This window comes from Lithobates pipiens, unplaced genomic scaffold (assembly GCF_037356315.1).
Source record: "Lithobates pipiens isolate NorthernLeopardFrog02 unplaced genomic scaffold, aLitPip1_a1.2 Scaffold_25, whole genome shotgun sequence".
Lineage (NCBI taxonomy): Eukaryota > Metazoa > Chordata > Amphibia > Anura > Ranidae > Lithobates > Lithobates pipiens.
In genome coordinates this window covers 91,701,705-91,723,109 of record NW_027507787.1, presented here as the reverse complement: position 1 = coordinate 91,723,109, position 21,405 = coordinate 91,701,705, and the positions used below count along the sequence as shown (strand labels likewise).

The following is a 21,405-nucleotide window of genomic DNA, read 5'->3' as shown; positions in this document are numbered from 1 at the left end:
CAGGTAGCGTGCTCGGATAAGGGTCTGATATGGATCTGGGGAGGACCCCCACGCCGATTTTTTGGCGTAGGGGTTCCCCTTTAAGTCCATACCAGGTGGGAGTCGCTGGCCCCGGCTACCTGGAAACGTGCCTGGAAATGAGCGGACTTTCCTCCGCGTGTGTGGGCGAGTCCGTTCATTTCAAAAGTATGGCTGATAGTCTGACGGCCTTAGTACGCCGTATTAGTCCGCTAAAAAAGTGCCGTGTGTGGGCAAGTAGCTCGTTCGGAAAGTCCGTCGGATAGTCCGCTACGTGTGTACGCGGCATAAAAAAAAAAAAAAATGCTCAAAAAAATTGGCTGACCTTTCCCTATGACAATTCTAGTTGTAATGCTGTCTTGCTGAACCAATGACTTCTCTCATTTTAATTTACTGTGTGCAATGAGTTTGCAGTCCAGTTCTTTCTATACCATGACATTCTAATCTACATGCTTATTCCGGGTCGATGCTCAAATTTTGAATCCTGTATTTTGCAGCTCATGCCTAAAATGTAGGCTGCAGTGTTGAGCCTAGGATACTCCATGGAGTTTTTTCTATTTAATGCGGTAGTGAGGTAGAGCTGGTCACTTGTTTTAAAAAAAATAAAATAAAATTTAATATATATTCATCTCCTATGTATGTGGTGTGTTTTGCCGGCTTCAGACACTCAGTTCTAGTTGATCACAGTGCATTTCCCAAAGCCGGTTGAGGTAAGGCTGGCCATGCACTGATTTCTTTTGAACAGACATTCATATGAAAATTCTCATCGCTACTCTGTGACCTGACAAATATATGAAAGTACTTAAAGGCAAACTTTTTTTTTTTTTTTAACATTTAGTGCGTGGACTTTCCTTAAAAAAAATTTGCTGTTAAACGTTCAGGAAACATTTTCCATCCTGCTTCCTCTAATTTTCTCATGACATCAACAAACACCGGTTTGACCCCACGATTATAAAATCAAATTGCTCTTAAAATGATTTTGGACAGTTCAAGAGTCAGCCAGGCAAATGGCATGCTCAGAAGGTCATCAGTGGTCATCTTTATCTTTCTTCCAGTGCACGTTCCATTTAGCAAAAGTCTGAGGCCAAATGAGCTGAGGACACAGACTAGGTCCAAGCCTCTTTTTGAGATGTGTTGTGTACAATTTAAAAACATAGATTTTTTTTTTTTGCTAGAAAATTACTTGGAACCCCCAAACATTATAAAAAAAAATTTTCTAACACCATAGAGAATAAAATGGCGGTCGTTCCAATACCTTGTTGCATCGTATTTGCACAGCGGTCTTACAACGCACTTTTTTGGGGAAAAAATACACTTTTTTTTTAATTACATAAGACAGTAATATCTTCCCAATTTTTTTTATATAGTGAAAGATAATGTTACGCAGAGTAAATTGATACCCAACATGTCACGCTTCAAAATTGGACCCGCTCATGGAATGGCGACAAACTTTTACCATACAAAATATCCATAGGCCCTTTTAAAAAAAATTCTACAGGTTGCATGTTTTGTGCTACAGAGGAGGTCTAGGGCTAGAATTATTGCTCTCGCTCTACCGATTGCAGCGATACCTCACATGTGTGATTTGAATACAGTTTTCATATGCGAGTGCTACTCGCATATTATTATTATTATTATTATTATTATTTTTACACTGTTTTTAAAAAAAAGTCACTTATTCCAATTACAAGGAATGTAAACATCCTTTGTAATAGAAAAAAGCATAACAGGACCTCTTAAATCTGATATCTGGAGTCAAAAAGACCTCAGATCTCATATTTACACTAAAATGCAATAAAAAAATTCTTTAAAGAAAAAAAAAGCCCTTTTAAGAGCTATGGGCGAAAGTGAAGTTTTGAGGTCGCTTCTGCCCTGCAGTGTTATGGAGGCTGGTGGGGGCCATGTTCCCCTCACTCGTCTCTATACCCAGCAAGGGTGAAGATTTGATTGCCTCTGCCACTGCCGACGGGGGGGGGGGGGGGGGAGTGATCTTGCGGTGAATCCCCGCCGCAGAGACCACTTTTATGGGAAAGCGGACCGCTGGCCAAAGAATAGATAGCTGCTGCCATAACAACGATATTGCTCTTCAAACTTAGGACGTATATCGGCGTACGGTAGTTCGTAAGTGGTTAAAAAGCTAGTAATGAATAGATTGAAGTGGTTGCAATTTTGTGTTTGGCAGAGGGCAGAGCCTCGGGGGCTGGAGACCATGTCTGTGCTGCCCCAGCTGTGAGGTCCAGTGTGAGGAGAGTGACTGTAGAGTTGAGAGGAATTCTCTATCCTATATTTGCGTTGGCCATTTGATTGGCTAGATGTTGAGTAAGTTAAGGTGTTATTTTTCAGCGAGTGACAGCTATTATGAGGTTTCTTGCTTATATACCCATTTAGGGAGGACTTTCTGCCCTGAACAGCTGTTTTTGTCTTATAGGGGATGTGACAAACGCCTCTGGTCCAGGATTGATGTCAGCCGCTGCAAGTCTCTGGTGCCTCAGGCCCTAAGTGGCATCATTAAAAGACAGCCAGTACAGCTTGACCTGAGCTGGACAAATGTATCCAAAAAGCAGCTTACCTGGTTGGTCAACCGATTACCTGGTGAGTACAGATTACAAGGGACAGTGGGGCTTTTTTTTGTTCAAAGCAAGAATAACACGTTTCATGGGACCATCCTCTTGCAAGTGCAGAACAGCACTCAAACTGGGGAGCATAACTGGGAGCAAGTCAGGTTGGTTGCATACAAATAATGCTGATAAGGGCTCTGCTGATAGAGAGAAGAGAAGAGAGCAGAGGGTGTGGCCTAATCGGTATGTTGCTGCTTATTCACTATCCAGTAGGGATGCACCGAAATTTCGGCCGCCGAAACATATCGGCCGAAAATGCCCTTTTCGGCAATTTGCCGAAAGGAAAAAACGATAATTGAGTCGAAAATGGGGCGGAGCCTGGGGCGGAACTCCGCCCCCGCCCCTGGTGCCTCCCATGATGGGGGTGAATAGCGCAGGACTGATGCAGCCAGCGATGCCCCTCTGCAGTGAAGAGAGCCCTCTGGTTGAATAGAGTGCCGGGAACATCACAGCTTTAATTTCAATAGCTGTGTGTTCCCCGTCGCGCGCCGTCACACACAGCCCCTCCCCCTTGTCCGGGGTTACTTTGATAGACAGATCACCTGTCCAGATTGGACGGGTGATCTGTCTATCAAAGTGCCTGGACAAGGGGGAGGGGCTGTGTGTGACGGCGCGCGACGGGGAACACACAGCTATTGAAATTAAAGCTGTGATGTTCCCGGCGCTCTATTCAACCAGATGGCTCTCTTCACTGCAGAGGGGCATAGCTGTCTGCATCACAGGGGGCAACACTGTCTGCATCACAGGGGGCAACGCTGTCTGCATTTATCTTTTATCGTGTCGCCAGTCTCTGACCACCTCCTGTACCGTGTCGCCAGTCTCTGACCACCTCCTGTACCGTGTCGCCAGTCTCTGACCACCTCCTGTACCGTGTCGCCAGTCTCTGACCACCTCCTGTACCGTGTCGCCAGTCTCTGACCACCTCCTGTACCGTGTCGCCAGTCTCTGACCACCTCCTGTACCGTGTCGCCAGCCTCTGACCACCTCCTGTACCGTGTCGCCAGCCTCTGACCATCTCCTGTATAAAAATATTTTTTGAAAGCAGTCATTTTTGGTATCGGTGCTGTTTCGGTATCGGTTTTTGGCCTAGTGTATTTTTCATTTTCGGTATCAGTTTCGGCACCAAAAAACCCATTCGGTGCACCCCTACTATCCAGTTAACATGCTGAGGGTGGAGAGAGATTAAACCACTGTATTTCTACAATCTATTACAGAAAAAGTGGTATCATTGTTCACAGCTGTACGGTGTGATGTGTAAATCTTATTAATGGACAGAAATACAAATTTGTTGTCAGGAAAGTTTTTTATTTGTATGTGTATTTCATCTGTCTAGCAGTTGACCTGGAATTACACTATTAAAAACTCCTATCTATTCTGGATCTTTATGACATGAGACAGCAGAACAATTGAGTGAACATTGTTTGTATTTGTGTGTAATTACACACGTTTACAGGCATATGGCCTTTCCAACTACTGACCAGAATATTTATTCTAACCACTTGAATAAATTTATATGCATAAACGAGTAAATTATGCTCATAGACTCCTCCTCAAATGCAGTTTTGGGCCAAGTTTTTATGCTTCTAAACTGCTCTTCAAATGTGTTGTGTTTTTTTTTTACAAGCAAGAGTCTTTTTTTTGAGCAGCAGTTTACATGACAAGTACAACGTTGACCATCAGCAGTCAGGGATAGATAGAGAAGAAAACTGCTCCTCCAATATAGGCCTGTGCATTTACAGCGTTAAGGAGATGGGAGGAGTTATGTAGAGCAAATATTAAGGCCGGAATAACACATCCAATCACAAACTGTAGGAATTATTGGAACAACAATTGTGCAGTAGAGTTATAAACCCCGGTACCTTCAGACATCAGATCTTCTTAGCAAAAGGAGAACAGAAGGGAGGGGAGAGGGGAAAAGGAGTAGAGGGGCAGAGACCAAAGGGAATAGAGTCTGAAGGAAGGTCTCCATTGCATGCCCCCCCCCCCCCCCCCGACATTAATGGACCTTAAAGCATTTGTGACCGGAAAAAAAAAAAGCAATGTTCCCAGTTCTTTAAAACTTTAACAGCATAGTGCTGTTGAAGTGTAATTGTGTCCTTTTCTATGTTGTAAAATACCTGATTGATTCTGCCTGTTCCTGTGTTTCCCTGTGTGAGGTTACCACGGTAATCATGGCTGCTGATCCATGATACCATGGTCAGTTTACATGCCTCCGTCATCCCGATTTGTTTGGAGTGTCTTCCCCTCCAGTCTGTGTGTGAAAGCCGATCTGCCCCCCCCCCCCCATCACCCCTTTTCTATTCTGCTGCAATACATACCCCTGATACCTGTATCTTCTGTTTTATATACCTATAAAATACCGTGTCCATTTTTCTAAATTGATTGTAAAGGTAAAGAACAAATTACAGCCAGCCCCTCAGTTCTTTTAATCTCTCCTACACTGTGTAATTGTTTTGTTTTGTTTTTTTTAAACCATGCCTATAAATAATTTCTTTGCTCTGTTATGGTCGGTCACGTGACCTCCAGCTCCTTTATTTCTCTAATCTATGGCCTCTGATCTAAGCCAGAAAGGTCATGTGACCAGCCAGAAGAGATCAAAGATGAGGTATTTGCAGGCTTTGTTTTACAAAAACATTTACACAGTATAGGAGAGATTAGTACAACATGGGGCCTAGCTATATTGCTCTTTACGTTTACTGCCAGCAACTAATAGCAGTGAGGGGGGTTGGGGGGGTGGCAGAGAGGGAGAGAGAGATGCAAAGGAGCTGACAAGCGGGGAGAGGGTAGAGTAGCGGGATGAGGAAGGTATGTAAACTGACCACTGTAATCAGGAATTGGCAGCCATGATTATGGTGGTCAGCACACAGAGAGAGACACAGGATCAGGCAGGATCAACTAGGATGAGCAACAAGCACTGTGCTGTTTAATTTGCCATAAGGGAACAGGATCTCTGCCTTCTTCTATGCATTTTTTTTTTTGTGTGCATTTTTAATTTTGCAGAAACCCTACAGTCCATTTAACATGGTTTCCTGAGTCATGTTCACATCTATGCATTTTATGAAAAGGGCCAGGGACTTGTTTTTGGTTCCATAGACTTCAATGGATCAAAAACATTTATTGAAAAACACAAAATACACCTGGAATATGCAAATTGCAGTCTGCATAGGTGTGAACCAGGCCTGAACTCCTAATGTCCATGGGCTAACATTGAACTGTGTTTAAAGGCATAAAAAAAATGCAGGATGCCTGTAAAAGCAGCAGTTTTATGCCTGATGCCTAATTGTGATCTAAGCCACACAGCACCTATACAATACTGGCCTGCACAGAAGTTGCGCTATTCTTGGTTGGACAGTTGAAGAGAGACGGATAACAGCAGGATCAACCAGGATTTTTGCAGACTACAGAAAACGAATCTCATAGTGATTCAGTGAATATGAACAGCAAGTAATGTAGCATGTACTGAATTTTTAATGATGTGGGTTTAAAGTGATATTAAAGGTACATTTAAAAAATAACAAATATGTTTTTGCCTGCTCTGTTTAATGGTTTTGCACAGATCAGCCCTGATCCTCCTTTTGTCGTGTCCCCCTGCTGGTGCTTCTGGCTCCTACTCTTCTTCGCGTGCCCCTATAGCAAGCCACTTGCTCGCTCCTGAGCCCCACCCTGTGTATTCATTAAATGAAGGGAAATCTGCCCAATGAGACCATGGGCAAAAAACGTCTGTTTCTTTATCTTTAGCGGCCTTATTAAAATGCTTATGTAATCACAGGGACCTGCAGTAAAGAGAAGTAGAGTATCTACCTCTAACTAAGGGAAGACAACAAAAATACTTGAGGAATCCTCCTTGACGTCACCTACAAAGCTAAAAAGAGTTGAACATTGAGTAAATTACATACTGTAGCCATTCTGCTTGTGGAAAATTTGGTTATGGCTTTATTGCTCTGGGCTTATGATTTACCTTAAAGGTAACTCTTTTAGAACAAGTCAAACTAATATCGCTTCTGTGATCTTTTGTAGCATTGAAAGACCTCATCCTGGCGGGGTGTTCGTGGTCTGCCGTGTCTGCCCTCAGCAGTTCTAGCTGTCCTCTCCTACGAACACTGGATTTACGCTGGACAGTGGGAATCAAAGATGGTCAAATCAGAGATCTGCTGACACCTCCATCAGAAAAGCCAGGTGACATTGTGGTTGATTCTTTTTATACCGTGTTTTTTAAATCTGGATGTCAGGGACGCTAACAGAAGAGAAGTGGGTTGCAGGTTTTAAAATAAATTTTACTGAAGCATAAATCGTAAGATCACGGCCCTTTATTACTGGCACTTCCAAATTGCCTTGTTCTGTCCTGAGCTCTGCATCTGTTTGCTTCCACCATAATATAAAATCCTTTTTTGTTATGACCACCACTGACACCTGAAAGTGCTCTATATTACTGTCTAGTTCAGGGCTTGACAAATTTGCTTTGAATCTAAGAGCCATCTAAAAAAGTTAGAAAAAAAAAAACTGGCTCCTAACACCAAGGAAACTAGCTGGCACCTCTCCTACTCAGAGGCGTTCACTGGACCACAATGTCTGGCATTGTGTTGTGACCAAGAATGTGAAACGAGTTTGAGCATGCACGATCTCCGCGTTGGACCTCATATTAATTAATTTTGCTAACTCTATAGGAGATTGCCCAGAGATTGTACAATATGTATGGGCAGCTGTACACAGGAGTGGAGGAGAGCCTGTGTGGTCTATGGAGTAGGAGCAGAAAACAGGGTTGGCTATGCAGCAGAAATGCAGTCCTGTAGATCTGTTGGCTGGAATGAAGTTAGTGATGTCAGCAGCCTGGGGGTAAAGACAGACTTAGTATGGTCTCTTTCCACCCATCACCTACGCCCCATGACAGGCTGTCCCAGGGCTCGCTCTGACTGCTTGAAGCCAGAGGTTAGAGCCTGCAGAGTGAGGCTCTGCCCTGGCTCTGGGCAGATACCCCCACCATCTGTCCACTGATCCCTCCTGGCTAATAGGTATACAGACATCTGTATGAGTGGACCTGTCACCCTGCACACTAGAGGACACGCACGGTAAAGCTTTGTCTCCAGTGTGGCAGACATCTTTTCAGAGGGCAGCCACAGCATTCCATGCCATTGGTCTTTAAAAAAAATGACCCTGCCCCTTAGAGTGTAATTGAAGAGCCATAGACATGTACTGACTTCACTACTATGCAGGAGTGTTATCCTATCTATAGTAGATGGGTTTTTTTTCTCTTTTTTTTATGGGCTGATAAAAGCTCAGGCGCCAGGACACAATTTCTAGTCGACCTGGTGCCTGGGATTTGTCGATTCCTGGTCTAGTTAACTCCTAGTTGAAGCCAAACCATGCTCAGATTGCTTACATCACCTGCTATTATTTGGCCACATGTGGCATCTTTAAAGATACTCGGATACATTAAATCCTTGTACTGGTCAGGTTGTTAGGAGTTAAATTTGTAGTCTCTGAGCCCCTTTTTGTATGAATAGATGCTCCCAACTAATCCCAGAAGGGAAGTTCATCGGGCAATATGATCATGTTTATGCACCCATTATTTTGGAAACTTGCACAATCCAGCCACAATCTCTGTGGCCATTTTAACACCACGCTGCTAGTTGTTTAGTTGGATCTCAATAGACCTATCTCTCTGGTTCAAAGACTGTTAAGGAAGGATCAGAAAAGATATACTGATGGTGACTGTAGGTTTATAGGTAGAGAGCAGAAGGCAGAAGATTGGGCTACCATATAATTTGACCCAAACGAAAACCCAAACCACTGCGCTCTGTGTTGAGCACATGTACGGCTTTCCAGCATGCTGCTAACAAAGGATGAGTTTAACCATTTGCTGCAGCAAGCAGAAACCAAATAAGTAGGATGCCCTTATTGCCTAGTGTGTGTTGCAGCTATCTTCTCGTTTTTGATGTGTTTTTTTTTTTTTTCTAACCATGATTTGTTTCTGTGACATCCACAGGACACGACGCACGCAGCAAGCTTCGTTTCTTGACTGACCTGAGGCTCTCTGGTTTAGACATCTCTGACATCACTCTGCGGTTGATAATTCGGCACTGTCCTCACTTGTCTAAGCTGGACCTCAGTCACTGTCCACTCATGTCAGACCAGTCTGTCAACCTGCTGACTGCTGTGGGCTCATCCACACGAAACTCTCTCACACACATCCACTTGGCAGGTAAGTGGAAAGGTAGTCTACATTCCTACTTGGCTTTAATAAATCTATGGTAAAAGAAAAATTCCGTGTGTATAGCCAAACCTTTTTTCAGTTTTGAACAGAGTAGGGAAGGGTTAAATCATGGGGTAAAATCTCGACCCCCTTGAACTTGAGCTTCAAACATAAAGATATAAAATTTATATTTTTTGTGAAGAATCACCAAGTGGGACACAATTGTGAAGTGGAACGAAATCTATTGTATTTTTGAAACTTTTTGAACTAATAAAAAAAATGAAAAGTGGGGCGTGCAAAATTATTCGGCCCCCTTGCGTTAATACTTTGTAGAGCCACCTTTTGCTGCGATTACAGCTGCAAGTCGCTTGGGGTATGTCTCTATCAGTTTTACACATAGAGAGACTGAAATTCTTGCCCATTCTTCCTTGCAAAACAGCTCGAGCTCAGTGAGGTTGGATGGAGAGCGTTTGTGAACAGCAGTTTTCAGCTCTTTCCACAGATTCTCGATTGGATTCAGGTCTGGACTTTGACTTGGCCATTCTAACACCTGGATACGTTTATTTGTGAACCATTCCTTTGTAGATTTTGCTGTATGTTTGGGATCATTGTCTTGTTGGAAGATAAATCTCCGTCCCAGTTTCAGGTCTTTTGCAGACTCCAACAGGTTTTCATCCAGAATGGTCCTGTATTTGGCTGCACCCATCTTCCCCTCAATTTTAACCATCTTCCCTGTCCCTGCAGAAGAAAAGCAGGCCAAAACCATGATGCTGCCACCACCATGTTTGACAGTGGGGATGGTGTGTTGAGGGTGATTAGCTGTGTTGCTTTTATGCCAAACATATCGTTTTGCATTGTGGGCAAAAAGTTTGATTTTGGTTTCATCTGACCTGAGCACCTTCTTCCACATGTTTGGTGTGTCTCCCAGGTGGCTTGTGGCAAACTTTAGACAAGACTTTTTATGGATATCTTTGAGAAATGGCTTTCTTCTTGCCACTCTTCCATAAAGGCCAGATTTGTGCAGTGTACGACTGATTGTTGTCCTATGGACAGACTCTCCCACCTCAGCTGTAGTTCTCTGCAGTTCATCCAGAGTGATCATGGGCCTCTTGGCTGCATCTCTGATCAGTCTTCTCCTTGTCTGAGCTGAAAGTTTAGAGGGACGGCCAGGTCTTGGTAGATTTGCAGTGGTCTGATACTCCTTCCATTTCAAAATGATCGCTTGCACAGTGCTCCTTGGGATGTTTAAAGAAATCTTTTTGTATCCAAATCCAGCTTTAAACTTTTCCACAATAGTATTACGGACCTGCCTGGTGTGTTCCTTGGTCTTCATGATGCTCTCTGTGCTTTCAACAGAACCCTGAGACTATCACAGAGCAGGTGCATTTATACAGAGACTTGATTACACACAGGTGGATTCTATTTATCACCATCAGTCATTTAGGACAACATTGGATCATTCAGAGATCCTCGCTGAACTTCTGGAGTGAGTTTTCTGCACTGAAAGTAAAGGGGCCGAATACTTTTGCACGCACCACTTTTCAGTTTTTTATTTGCTAAAAAAGTTTAAAATATCCAATAGATTTCGTTCCACTTCACAATTGTGTCCCACTTGTTGGTGATTCTTCACAAAAAATTTAAATTTTATATCTTTGAAGCCTGAAATGTGGCAAAAGATTGAAAAGTTCAAGGGGGGCCGAATACTTTCGCAAGGCACTGTGTATGTGTGTGTGTCTAATATATATATATATATATATATATAAAAAAATTTCTTCATTGGGGACGTTTTTCTTTTGACTTCTGGTGTTGTGACAGAAAGTTACAAAGTGAGGGCTATTCCCCTGCTAACACTGTTGTCAGTCAAACAGGTGTTAACAGTGGAAGATTGTTAGACCTGTTTGTCTTTCTATAGCAATGTCCAGCACTCCCGTTGGGAAGTTGCCCATTTTAGTGCTTCCAGTGACAAAGCAAGTAACCACTGGCTTCTGGGTGATCAGGCCTTTAATCACCCCCTTGTAGTCCTTAAGAGGCAGCGATGGTGTGATTTATACCCAAGCTTCCTGGAGTGTGTGAACCTGGTCTCTACATCTCTGGTCTCTCATCTGCCCAGACACTGCCCCTTAGTGTGTTTGGCATCACCTGATAATGTATATCTCTCAGCTTTCTGATATGAGAAAGCAGGAAACCCTTTAGCACAAAATATGTAGGCAAGACACCCATGTCTCGCCTCTAGACGGCAACAAACACTCTGAGTGTTGGAAGAATAAGAGTGCCACAAATGGATGATCTAGTAGAAACCCAATGTTTCTAACGGGGCTCATAACTCTCCCTTCATTAGGGCCCAGCCACAGTAATTGTGAGGTAAGAAAATTCAGATCTCTGGATCCTCCCACCATCACAGCTGGGCTGACAAATTTTCCACCCCAAATAGTGGAAAGAAAATTAGATTTGCCAGTTGGGCGATTGCTGAAAAATGTAAATGTCAGCAGGGTGGTATAGGATTGTACAGACACACTGATGAATAATTCCATTATTTGTGGAAAATGGGACACAGATTGTACTGAAAATTAGAGACTACCTTGTGCATATGCCTTCATAACGGACATGGCTTGTACTCATGGGCTGTATGCTAAGGCTGTCTCATTGTAACTAAAATCACATTGTACCGTTTTCCCAAAGAACATTTAAAGTTCCCTTCAATACTGCAACCTGCCAAATCCCAATTTTATTTTCTTCATTTGAGGTGGAAGCTTTGCCAGCCCAGTTGTAACAGTAGGACGTTTCAGGGATCTGACTTTTCTTGCAATGTAATTCCTGTAGCTGGGCCATGATGGAGAGGGAGTTGTGCGCCTCAAAAATACATTTGCTTTATACCTTTTAAATTGTGTTTTGATTTAAAAAAAAAATCCTACTGGATTTATCCAATTTTTCTGGCACTCTCATTCTTCAATACTCTGCAGACATTTTTTCGGGACCTGTGTGGATACTCTTGATAGAAAGCCTTCTTCAAAGAGTTCAGAGAGACTACCTATCTTGTCAACTCAAGGAGTCCAGTTCTCCTACAGTACACAACCTACTTGTGCAGTAATAAAAACCTGTCAGAAATTCTAACCACACTTTAAAGTAGTTGTAAACCCTTTTTCACAACATTTGCCTACAGGTAATCCAATAATAAGGCTTACCTGTAGGTACCGTGAATATCTTCTAAACTTGCACAGTTTAGGAGATATTCACTGTATCCGCTATGCCGACGTCATCGGCACATGCGCACTGAAGAAACGGCTCGCTGGTGCAGTTTTCTTCAGCTGCTGTGCCATAACCATCAGCTCCTGCACACATGCATGGGAGTAATGTAATCCAGGCTCCGGACAATCACAGCGCCGGAGCCCATGAATCCGGAAATAACTCCGGGAGACAAGTCGTGCATCAGTGTGCTGGGACCACCGCAACAGCTTAGTTCTGAGGTAAGTATTTCATAATGAGCTAGTATGTGATGCATACTAGCTCATTATGCCTTTGTCTTGCAGGTTGGTTGTTTTTTTTCATCTGGGTTTACAACTAATTTAAAGGAACACTATTATAATGTTAATATATAGCTATTTATAACATTTTTACAAATGAAAAAAGGAACACACATTTTACCAGTTTGATAAAATTTCTTGTCTTATTTAATTTTTATAATTTATAACTGCTTGACCAGATGCAATTAAAATCCAAAATAAAATAACAATTGTATGCAAAAAAATACTTTATTTTCAGTCAAATTGCTGTGTCTGTGTGATGTACTCACTGTGCAGTACCCACATAATGATTATTCATACTGCATGCTGAGCATATGATCTCCCGTGAGCTCAGCTTAGCCATATTCTTCCCATAGGCATTCCTTACTATGCAGTATCCACACCACCACATTCATACTGAGCATTATCCATGTCCTCCTCATAAACCAGCCTTTCTTAACTTTTACAATTTAGAAGAACCCTTGAAATAACTTTTTGGTCTCACAAACTGTCTCACTGCTCCTACTTAGCATAGCCGCACCATGTAACTAAATTGATAATTGCCCCATATTGTGTGCATAACCTCTCACTAATTATGTTTCATCCTTTGTGGCTATTCCATACCCAACTAAGGCTCTGGATGGACATTCTATTGAGAGAACTATATCAAAGCTCAGTGATGTAGCCCTCACTTAGGGAATGCATAAAAGTGTACGGTCCTCCAACTGGTTTGGGAGATCTTGGTGGACAGTGCTATGTTAATGCACCTGTGTACATCTTTGTGCAAAGCTACTGTATACCCTTTTATAATCCTATAAAACTCAATATCGGCTATATTTGGTCTGCTTTACATTAATAGGAGTTTTACTATTCAGAGTTCAGCTTTGAAATTGGCTCTGGGCCATTACACACACATTACAATCCCACAGTACAGTCAGGTATCCAGGCACTTTGTATCCATTCAGACCAGCCTTTGCGCTACATGGTTTTTCATAGATATGAAGGAGGTTGTACAGAGTATAACATGTTCTGTGCTTAAGTTTATTTATAAAACTGAATAGTTACAGAATTTAATCGAAGGCCCCAGGGACTTTCTAAGTTCTTCCTTTTGTCTAAAACTGGTTCGGTCGGGCTGTAGCTTCTGCCCTGCTTTTGAGGACCTTTTCTTATTTATCAGGGCTATTGTCCTGTACATTATGACTTGGCTGCCAAGGCACGGCAATGCCCAGAAAATTGTACAGGACCATTTTTTTTCAACACGTTCCTTCACTGCAGTGTGTGTTCATTGCCTGCTATCATAACAGTGATTTGGGTGCCACGCCATTCAGGACACATCACAATGCATTATACATCAATTTGAATGGGTCTTAACCACAAGCCCCGGACCAATTTGCAGCCAAAGGACCAAGCCCCTTTTTGCGATTCGGCACTGCGTCGCTTTAACTGACAATTGCGTGGTCGTGCGATGTGGCTCCTAAACAAAATTGCCGTCTTTTTTTTTTTTTTTTTTCTCACAAATGGAGCTTTCTTTTGGTGGTATTTGATCACCTCTGCGTTTATTTTTTGCGCTATAAACAAAAATAGAGCGACAATTGTTTTGCTTTTTTGCTGTAATATCCCCCAAAAATATATATAAAAAAAATGTTGTCCTCGGTTTAAGTCGATACGTATTATATTATATTGTATTTTTGGTAAAAAAAATCGCAATTAGCGATTTATTGATTGGTTTGCGCAAAAGTTATAGCGTTTACAAGATAGGGGAGAGTTTTATAGCATTTTTATTAATATATTTTTTTTTTAACTAGTAATGGCGGCGATCAGCCATTTTTATTGTGACTGCGACATTATGGCAGACACATCGGACATTTTTGACACATTTTTGGAACCATTGTCATTTATACAGCAACCGGTGCTATTTAAATGCACTGATTCCTGTGTAAATGACACTGGCAGTGAAGGAGTTAACCATTAGGGGGCAGTGTAGTGTTATGTATGACGTTATGTGTTTTTTTTTTTTTTATTGTAGGGGGCGTGGCCTGGCATGTGACGTCACTGATCGTCCGTCCCTATAAAAGGGAAGAGACGATCGGTGACAGCCAAACAGGGAAGCACGGGGAGAAGTTTGTTTACACAGACCTCTCCTCGTTCTTCAGCTCTATGACCCGATCGCGGGACACCAGCGGCGATTGGGTCCGCTGGTCCCGTGGCCACAGAGCATAAGACCGGGTCGGGAGCGTGCCTGCGGCTGAGCACTTAAAAAGCAATGTACAGGTACGTGCTTGTGCCCAGCCATGCCATTCTGCCGACGTACATCGGCGTGAGGCGGTCCTTAAGTGGTTAAGTTACCAGTCCCCTTGTATGTCTGTTTTCCCCTACCGGTAAAAGGTGTGTGGAAGCTCTCATCAATGGCTACATCTTTGACACATCTACCATATAAACGGCCTGTAAATTAGAATGATTTCAGAAATAGAATTAATAGTTTATTTTTATCAAATGACAAAATAAAAAGTAAATGAACAAAAGATGAATCCAAATCCATATTTGGTGTGACCACCCTTTGCCTTCACAACAGTTTTGTGCGTTCGTTGAGTTGCTTAGCCTTAAAGGGGTTGTAAAGTCTGAAGTTTTTTTTTATCTTAATGCATTCCATGCATTAAGATAAAAAGCCTTTTGTGTGCAGCAGCCCCCCTAATACTTACCTCATGTCCACGCGTTTCTCAGCTCTGAGACTCTCCCTCCTGATTAGCTGAGACACACCAGCAGTGCCATTTGCTCCCACTGCTGTCAGTCAGTCAATCAGGAGAGAAAGGAGGCCAGGCCAGGGCTCTGTGTCTGAATGGACATGGGGAGCTGTGACTCGGCTTGCATGCCCCCATAGCAAGCTGCTTGCTGTGGGGGCCACTTGACAGGAGGGAGGGGCTAAGAGGACCGAAGAGGGGCCCGAGAAGAGGATCAGGGCTGCTCTGTGCAAATCGACTACAGCAGAGCAGGCAAGTATAACATGTTTGTTTGTAAAGTCTTTGTTTTTTATAGAACAGAAATCACTCTAATTCTATGTCCTATGCAGGAAAACATAGGAACTGGGGTGCAGGAAAATGGCAGCAGGTGCTCTGGACTGATGAGTCCAAATGTGAAATATTTGGCTGTAGCTGGAGGCAATTTGTTGGTGAAGGGCTGGAGAGTGGTACAATGAGTGTCTGCAGGTAACAATGAAGCATGGTGAAAGATCCTTGCAAGTTTGGGACTGCATTTCTGCAAATGGAGTTGGAGATTTGGTCAGGATGAATGGTGTCCCCAAAGCTGAAACATACAGGCAGATACTTATCCATCATGCTATACCATCAGGGAGGCGTGTGATTGGCCCCAAATTTATTCTGCAGCAGGACCCCAAACATGCAGCCAGTGTCAATAAAAACTAAACTATCTTCAGTGAAAAGAACAATGAGTCCTGGAAGTGATGGTTTGGCCCCCACAGAGCCCCGATCTCAACATTGAGTTGTTCTGGGATTAAATGAAGAGCCCGAAGGATTTGAGGCAGCCTACATCCACAGAAGATCTGTGGTTGGTTCTGCATGATGTTTGAAACAACCTACCTGCCAAGTTCCTTCAAAAACTGTATGCAAATGTACCTAGAATTGATCCTGTTTTGAGGGCAAAAGGTGGTCACACTAAATATTGATTTGGATTTCTCTTCTGTTTAACTTTCCAATTTATTAACTGAAATAAATTAACACTTCTATTTCTAAACCCATTCTTAATTTACAGCATTTTTTCACACCTGCCCAAAACTTTTGCAAGGTACTGTGTGTGTATATATTATAATTTCATTGACGAATGACTGAGGGGTCAATTCACTGAGCGTTAAAGGGGTTGTAAAGGTTCAGATGTTTTAAAATTAAAATAACAAACTTATACTTGCTTTGTGCAAGGGTTTTGTACAGAGCAGCCCGATCCTAAACTGGGGTCTCCTGGTGGTGCTCCTCCCCTTCATCGGGTGCCCCCTAGGAAAGCCACTTTCCATGGGGACACCCAGGCGGGCTCACTCCTGAGTCCTGCTGCTGCTGCATCCAGTGATGCAAACTGTGGGACCTAGTCTTGCCCCGTGTCACTGGATTTGATTGACAACAGTGGGAGCCAATGGCTCCCGCTGCTATCAGTCTGTCCAGTGAGATGAGAGCCCAGCAGCTGGAGTCACTGGGCTCATACATGTCGCTGGAACAAATGGCCTCAGATAAGAAAAAGGGGTGTGTAGATGGGGGGGCGCTGCAGCAAAGGAGGCTTTACAATCCCTTTAAATATTGCATTGATTTTTGTGGTAGTTATCTCAGAAGAATGAAATTCACAAAAAAAGCATCAATACATCCTACCAGGCCTCAAGCTGCAGCAGGAAGTGGGACATTTAGCAGCAGGCATTACTACCACTGCTAAATATGACAGCTCCTGGTTGTCAGGGAACCAGCACTCATCAGTGCTCAAACAACCAGTGGCTCATCCCTGCCTTACGCATTCAGTGGCTTATTGGAATCTAGAAGCCTCTTTCAACAATAGGGGGGCCCCCAAAATACGGCCCTTCCTACTACAAAAATAGCTAGAAATTGAGACCTCGTTTGTCCTTTTTATAAAAAATAAATAAATAAAAATTGCCACGATTAGAGCAGCGCGATTAATCGTCATCGCAATTTTTTTTCTTCGCCGTTGCGATCTTGAAAAAAATATTTCCCGATTTTTTTTTTTTTTTTTTTTTTTTTTTTTTTTTTTGCAGAGAATTCTCTCTACTCTGCTTAAACCAACAGCCTTCAAAAGAAAGGAAGGAAAAATAAACGGGCAGTCTGCCAAGAATCATAACATTCTATAACAGTGGAACTTAAGTATAAACATTGTAACAATTTGTCCTTTACATCAAAGGAATACACCTTGGTGTGAAAATGAGGGAAGTTTAACCAATTAAACACTAAACCTTTTTCTGACATCTGTTGGTTTCAAGTTGAAATCTTTTTTTTTTTTTTTTTTTTTTCTAGAAAATTACTTTACATACATATTTTTTAGACCCTAGAGCAGGGGTGACCAACCAGTGGCCAGGGGGGCCACATGTGGCCCGCGGAGCTCTTTGATGTGGCCCCCAACCTCCTGCTCTGGAATGGCGGGTTAGCAAGCCCAGATCGCAGGATGCCAACCAGTCATACCACAGCATCGGTGTTGTGAATGAAGCTGTGGTAGAGGAAGAAAACTGCTGCAGAGCCCATAAGCTGTTGTTTCCTGTACAGCGCCGGCTTTTGCCACAGGCAGAGTCTATGGCAAAGTTCAGTTAACCCACAGGATAGACACAGGTGCACTACCCTGCACCCGTGGTGTGAGTAATCAGTGTGGAAGCAGTTTAGGCCCTTTTCACAAGATCGGCCCTACCCAATCGGACCTTTTGTCCGTTGATTCCCACCTGCCTCCAATCCAGTCCTCAAAATCCGATAAAAAAAAAAAAAAGAATGGAGTTCGCCCCCTTCTATCTGGGTGGATCGGAGGGTCTGTAGAGTAGTCGTGGCCTGTCATCTGCCCGCTCCGCTCATTGTGGCCCGTGACTGGTTACCAAGCTGGTTAAGTGGCCTTCGCTCTTAAAAAGGTTGGGCACCCCTGCCCTAGAGAATAAAATGCTGTTTGTTGTAATATTTTATGTCACACTGTATTTGCGCAACAGTGTTCAAATGCAATTTTTTGGTAACAAATTACACTTTAATTAAAAAAACTAAACTATTAGCCCAATTTTTTTTGTATAATGTGAAACATTTTATGTAAAAATACAAGTATTGCATGTGATGAGCATTAGTGAATTGACATTTGACTGTGTCCAATCACAGTCGGTCACATGTAAACACGGAGATGCCGGTAATCGGCTTTCCTCACCTCACACTGACAGGGTGTGTGGCAAGGAGAGTCCATCAGTGGCGTCTCCACGCAGAGGGACATCTACACATGTAATCAGGGCACTGATCATCAGTGCCCTGATTACAATATAGCGCCAACAGTGCCAGCAATCGGTGCCCACAACTGCCACCAATCAGTGCCCATTAGTGATGCCAGTCAGTGCTGCCCCTCAATGCCCATCACTGCTGTCTATCAATGCCCATCAGTGCCACCCATCAATGCCGCCTATCCCTGCGGCCCATTGGTGCCACCCACTAGTGCCACCTCATCAGAGCACATCAGTGAAGGAAACCAAGTAAAAAAAAATAAAAAATTTTTTTCAAAATTTTTGGTCTTTTATTAAAAAAAACAACAAAAAAAACAGCAGTGATTAAATACCACCAAATGAAAGCTCTATTTGTGTGAAGAAAATGAAAAAAATGTGCTTGGGTACAATGTAGCACGACCCTGCAATTGTCATTCACAGTGTGACAGTGCTGAAAGCTGAAAAATGGCCTGGGTAGGAAGGGGGTTTAAGTGCCCTGTGTAGGCAAGTGGTTAAATCGGAGTGCATTACATTATAGCCTGTCACACAGAGCTACACGTAAATATCAAGGGGGTTTATTTTGAAAATCGCCACAAATCCAGCCTATTGATTTAGACTCTAAAATGCTTTTTTTCTTTGCCAGGTTGCAAAGGGGTCACAGATGAGTCTCTGCTCTACCTACGGCGAGCCTCCAGCTTAACCCTAATCGACCTACGTGGCTGCAAGCAAGTGTCTCGAAAAGCATGTGAGGGGTTTATATCGGACCTGTCTGTGAGCACCTTGTACTGCCTGTCAGACGACAAGCTCATCCAAAGGATCACCTAGAACATAAGGAGCATCCACTGCAGGCGCGGTGTTGGAAGAGGCCATGTCGCTGGGGGACGCACATTGTCAATCACTCCTCCTCGTTGGCTCTCTCTGGCTCCCTTGCCTCCCTCGTCTAACACAAACAAGGAGCAATAATTGGAGTCTGTACATCCTGCCCTGTCTCAGTTCCGTGAGGGGCAGTCACCTGGTGCAAGAAAGTGGGCTAAATCTGAAACGGGTATTTAAACCGCTTTGGCGGGCCCTGGTGCTCATGGGTACCTTTCAGGGCTAAAACATTGAAACCTCTTAAGACTGGATCTCCATAGTCACAGAGCAAAGAACTATTATATATATATTTTTTTTTTTTTTTTTTTATTTTGGCTCCTATTTTTTTCCAGATCCATCTCTCCTCCAGGCAGGTATATGGAGAGTTTGAGTGAGCGGGCAGCTCAAATTGTTTTTTTTTATATATATATATATATATATATATATATATATATATATATATATATATATATAATATTTGGAACACCACATCCATTTTTTTTTTTTTTTTGTGTGTGTGTGTTACCCTCTGTTGATCATTATGTGTGCATGTGTGTGTGTTAGTTAAAGAGCACCTGTCATTTAGTATTTAAACGTAATGCTGTAAAGGTAGACGGTAGTGGAGGCAAAAAGCAGTGTACAGTCATTGTATTAAGGTTTTAGTAGATGTCTAAAGTGATAATTAGCTTGGGTCTTATTTCAGTTTGTCCTCGCATTTACGAAAGCACTAAACCTTGGGTGATGAAATGTTATTTTGAAGATTACATGTGGGGAGCCAAAGCTGCAGAAATGGATAGGATGTTTGTAAGCTGGTTTTAGATTTAGTTTCAGACTCCAGTTCCTTAACTGTAGTTTGGGCTTTCTTCACATTGGCTCTTTCAAACAGAATTTTGTTAACCCAATTATCCTGAAAACTTATTTAGCTTTTTTTTGTTATTATTTCTTTAACGCTTCAGGATATCGGTGGAAAAACGAGGTACAAAAACCAAATAATTTTAGCCAGAAAGTCAGCTCTTTTCCTTCTCAGCTGTTTACATGTAAGACCAAGTAGCCAGGACTTAAATCCCAATTGGAATTTCAGAATAAATCCGCTAAATACAAGCTAGGTGCATCAAAACAAAAGGTGTTTATAGTCTTTAGTTTTCTTTTAAAAACAGCCACATCCTGAGTAGAAAAACCTGTCCCCTGCCAGCAAGTTGTAGAGAAGGACCCCTGTTCTGTGTGTGATTGGAGATCTCTAGCTCTGACTCTGCACGGGGTGTGTTGGATCTCTTCAGAGAGGTCACCGCTAACCCGCAATGAACACTTTTTTTTCTCTACAGAATGCTGGCAAGTGACAGGCTTTTGTTACACAAGATGTGGCCGATTTTGTTTTAATAGGCCTGGAAATCATTTAGCTGATTTTAAATTGAAAGTTCAATTGGGCTTAAATTATACTGAAAAGTGGGGCACATCACAGGATACACAAAAACCTTTATTTATTAAAAAGGGCAAAGCCTTCCTTTCCCACCTTCCTTCACAGCATATATGGTCTTTTACAAAACGGCAGGGGTCCTTTAAGGTTGATTTCTCTGGGCGTTTGGAGCAGAGTGTGTGCATGAATGAGAGGGGCGGGCCGCTTCCTGATAAATAGTAAGAGTTAATATTATATTTTTTTGAATTTAACTTAAGTTGGATTTTTTGCTTTTTTTTTTTTTTTCTTGTTGTCTGTTGTGCCCGACCCCTCTCCTCGGTGAAAAAGTAGGTGCAGAAGAGCACCCACCAATGCATTAGTTCCTCCCACACTGGGCAGCCATCTTTGCATATAGACAAAAAGTTCTATAAATATATACAGAAGGCCACTACTGCACACATAGGAGACATGTGTGTGCACTGGGGCCAGTTCCTTTCCCTGGCCCATGACTAGATTGTATAAAAAGAGGCTGGATAATATTTTTCTCTGCGGGGGCGCTCTCGCTTTCCCTTTGTTTCTTTTTGCAATAAAAACAAAAAAGTTTATGATATAAAACCTGTTTGTGTGTATTTTTTAAATCCAATATAATGATGCATAATATTTCAATATGCACACAGGATGTGTAATTCTCCTAGAAGCCAGCAGCGTTTTTGCTGAAATTCCTAACGCTTGTAAAAGTGTCTAAAGCTTTTACAGGCGTCAAGCTCTTGGGCATTAATTTCATTGGCCAGAATAAATAATTTATTCTGTCCATTGAAATTACTTAATGCTCAAATGTGCCTAGCGTTTAGCAGCTTTTAGTAGCGTCAGTAGCTTTTTGTGCCCAAACTCTG

At 42.5% G+C, this 21,405-nt stretch overlaps 1 protein-coding gene across 2 annotated transcripts in view; it reads left to right on the top strand.

Moving 5' to 3' along the window:
- The window catches only part of KDM2A (lysine demethylase 2A), a 213,559-nt gene extending 194,006 nt beyond the window's left edge, over positions 1-19,553 (top strand). For both annotated transcript variants that reach the window (XM_077454675.1, XM_077454676.1), the window contains 4 exons: positions 2,447-2,610; positions 6,654-6,812; positions 8,620-8,835; positions 18,911-19,553. In XM_077454675.1, coding sequence (XP_077310801.1) covers positions 2,447-2,610; positions 6,654-6,812; positions 8,620-8,835; positions 18,911-19,092 — 721 coding nt within the window. In that variant the 3' untranslated portion in view covers positions 19,093-19,553. The remainder of the gene's footprint in view (positions 1-2,446; positions 2,611-6,653; positions 6,813-8,619; positions 8,836-18,910) is intronic.
- The last annotated feature ends 1,852 nt before the right edge of the window (positions 19,554-21,405 follow it).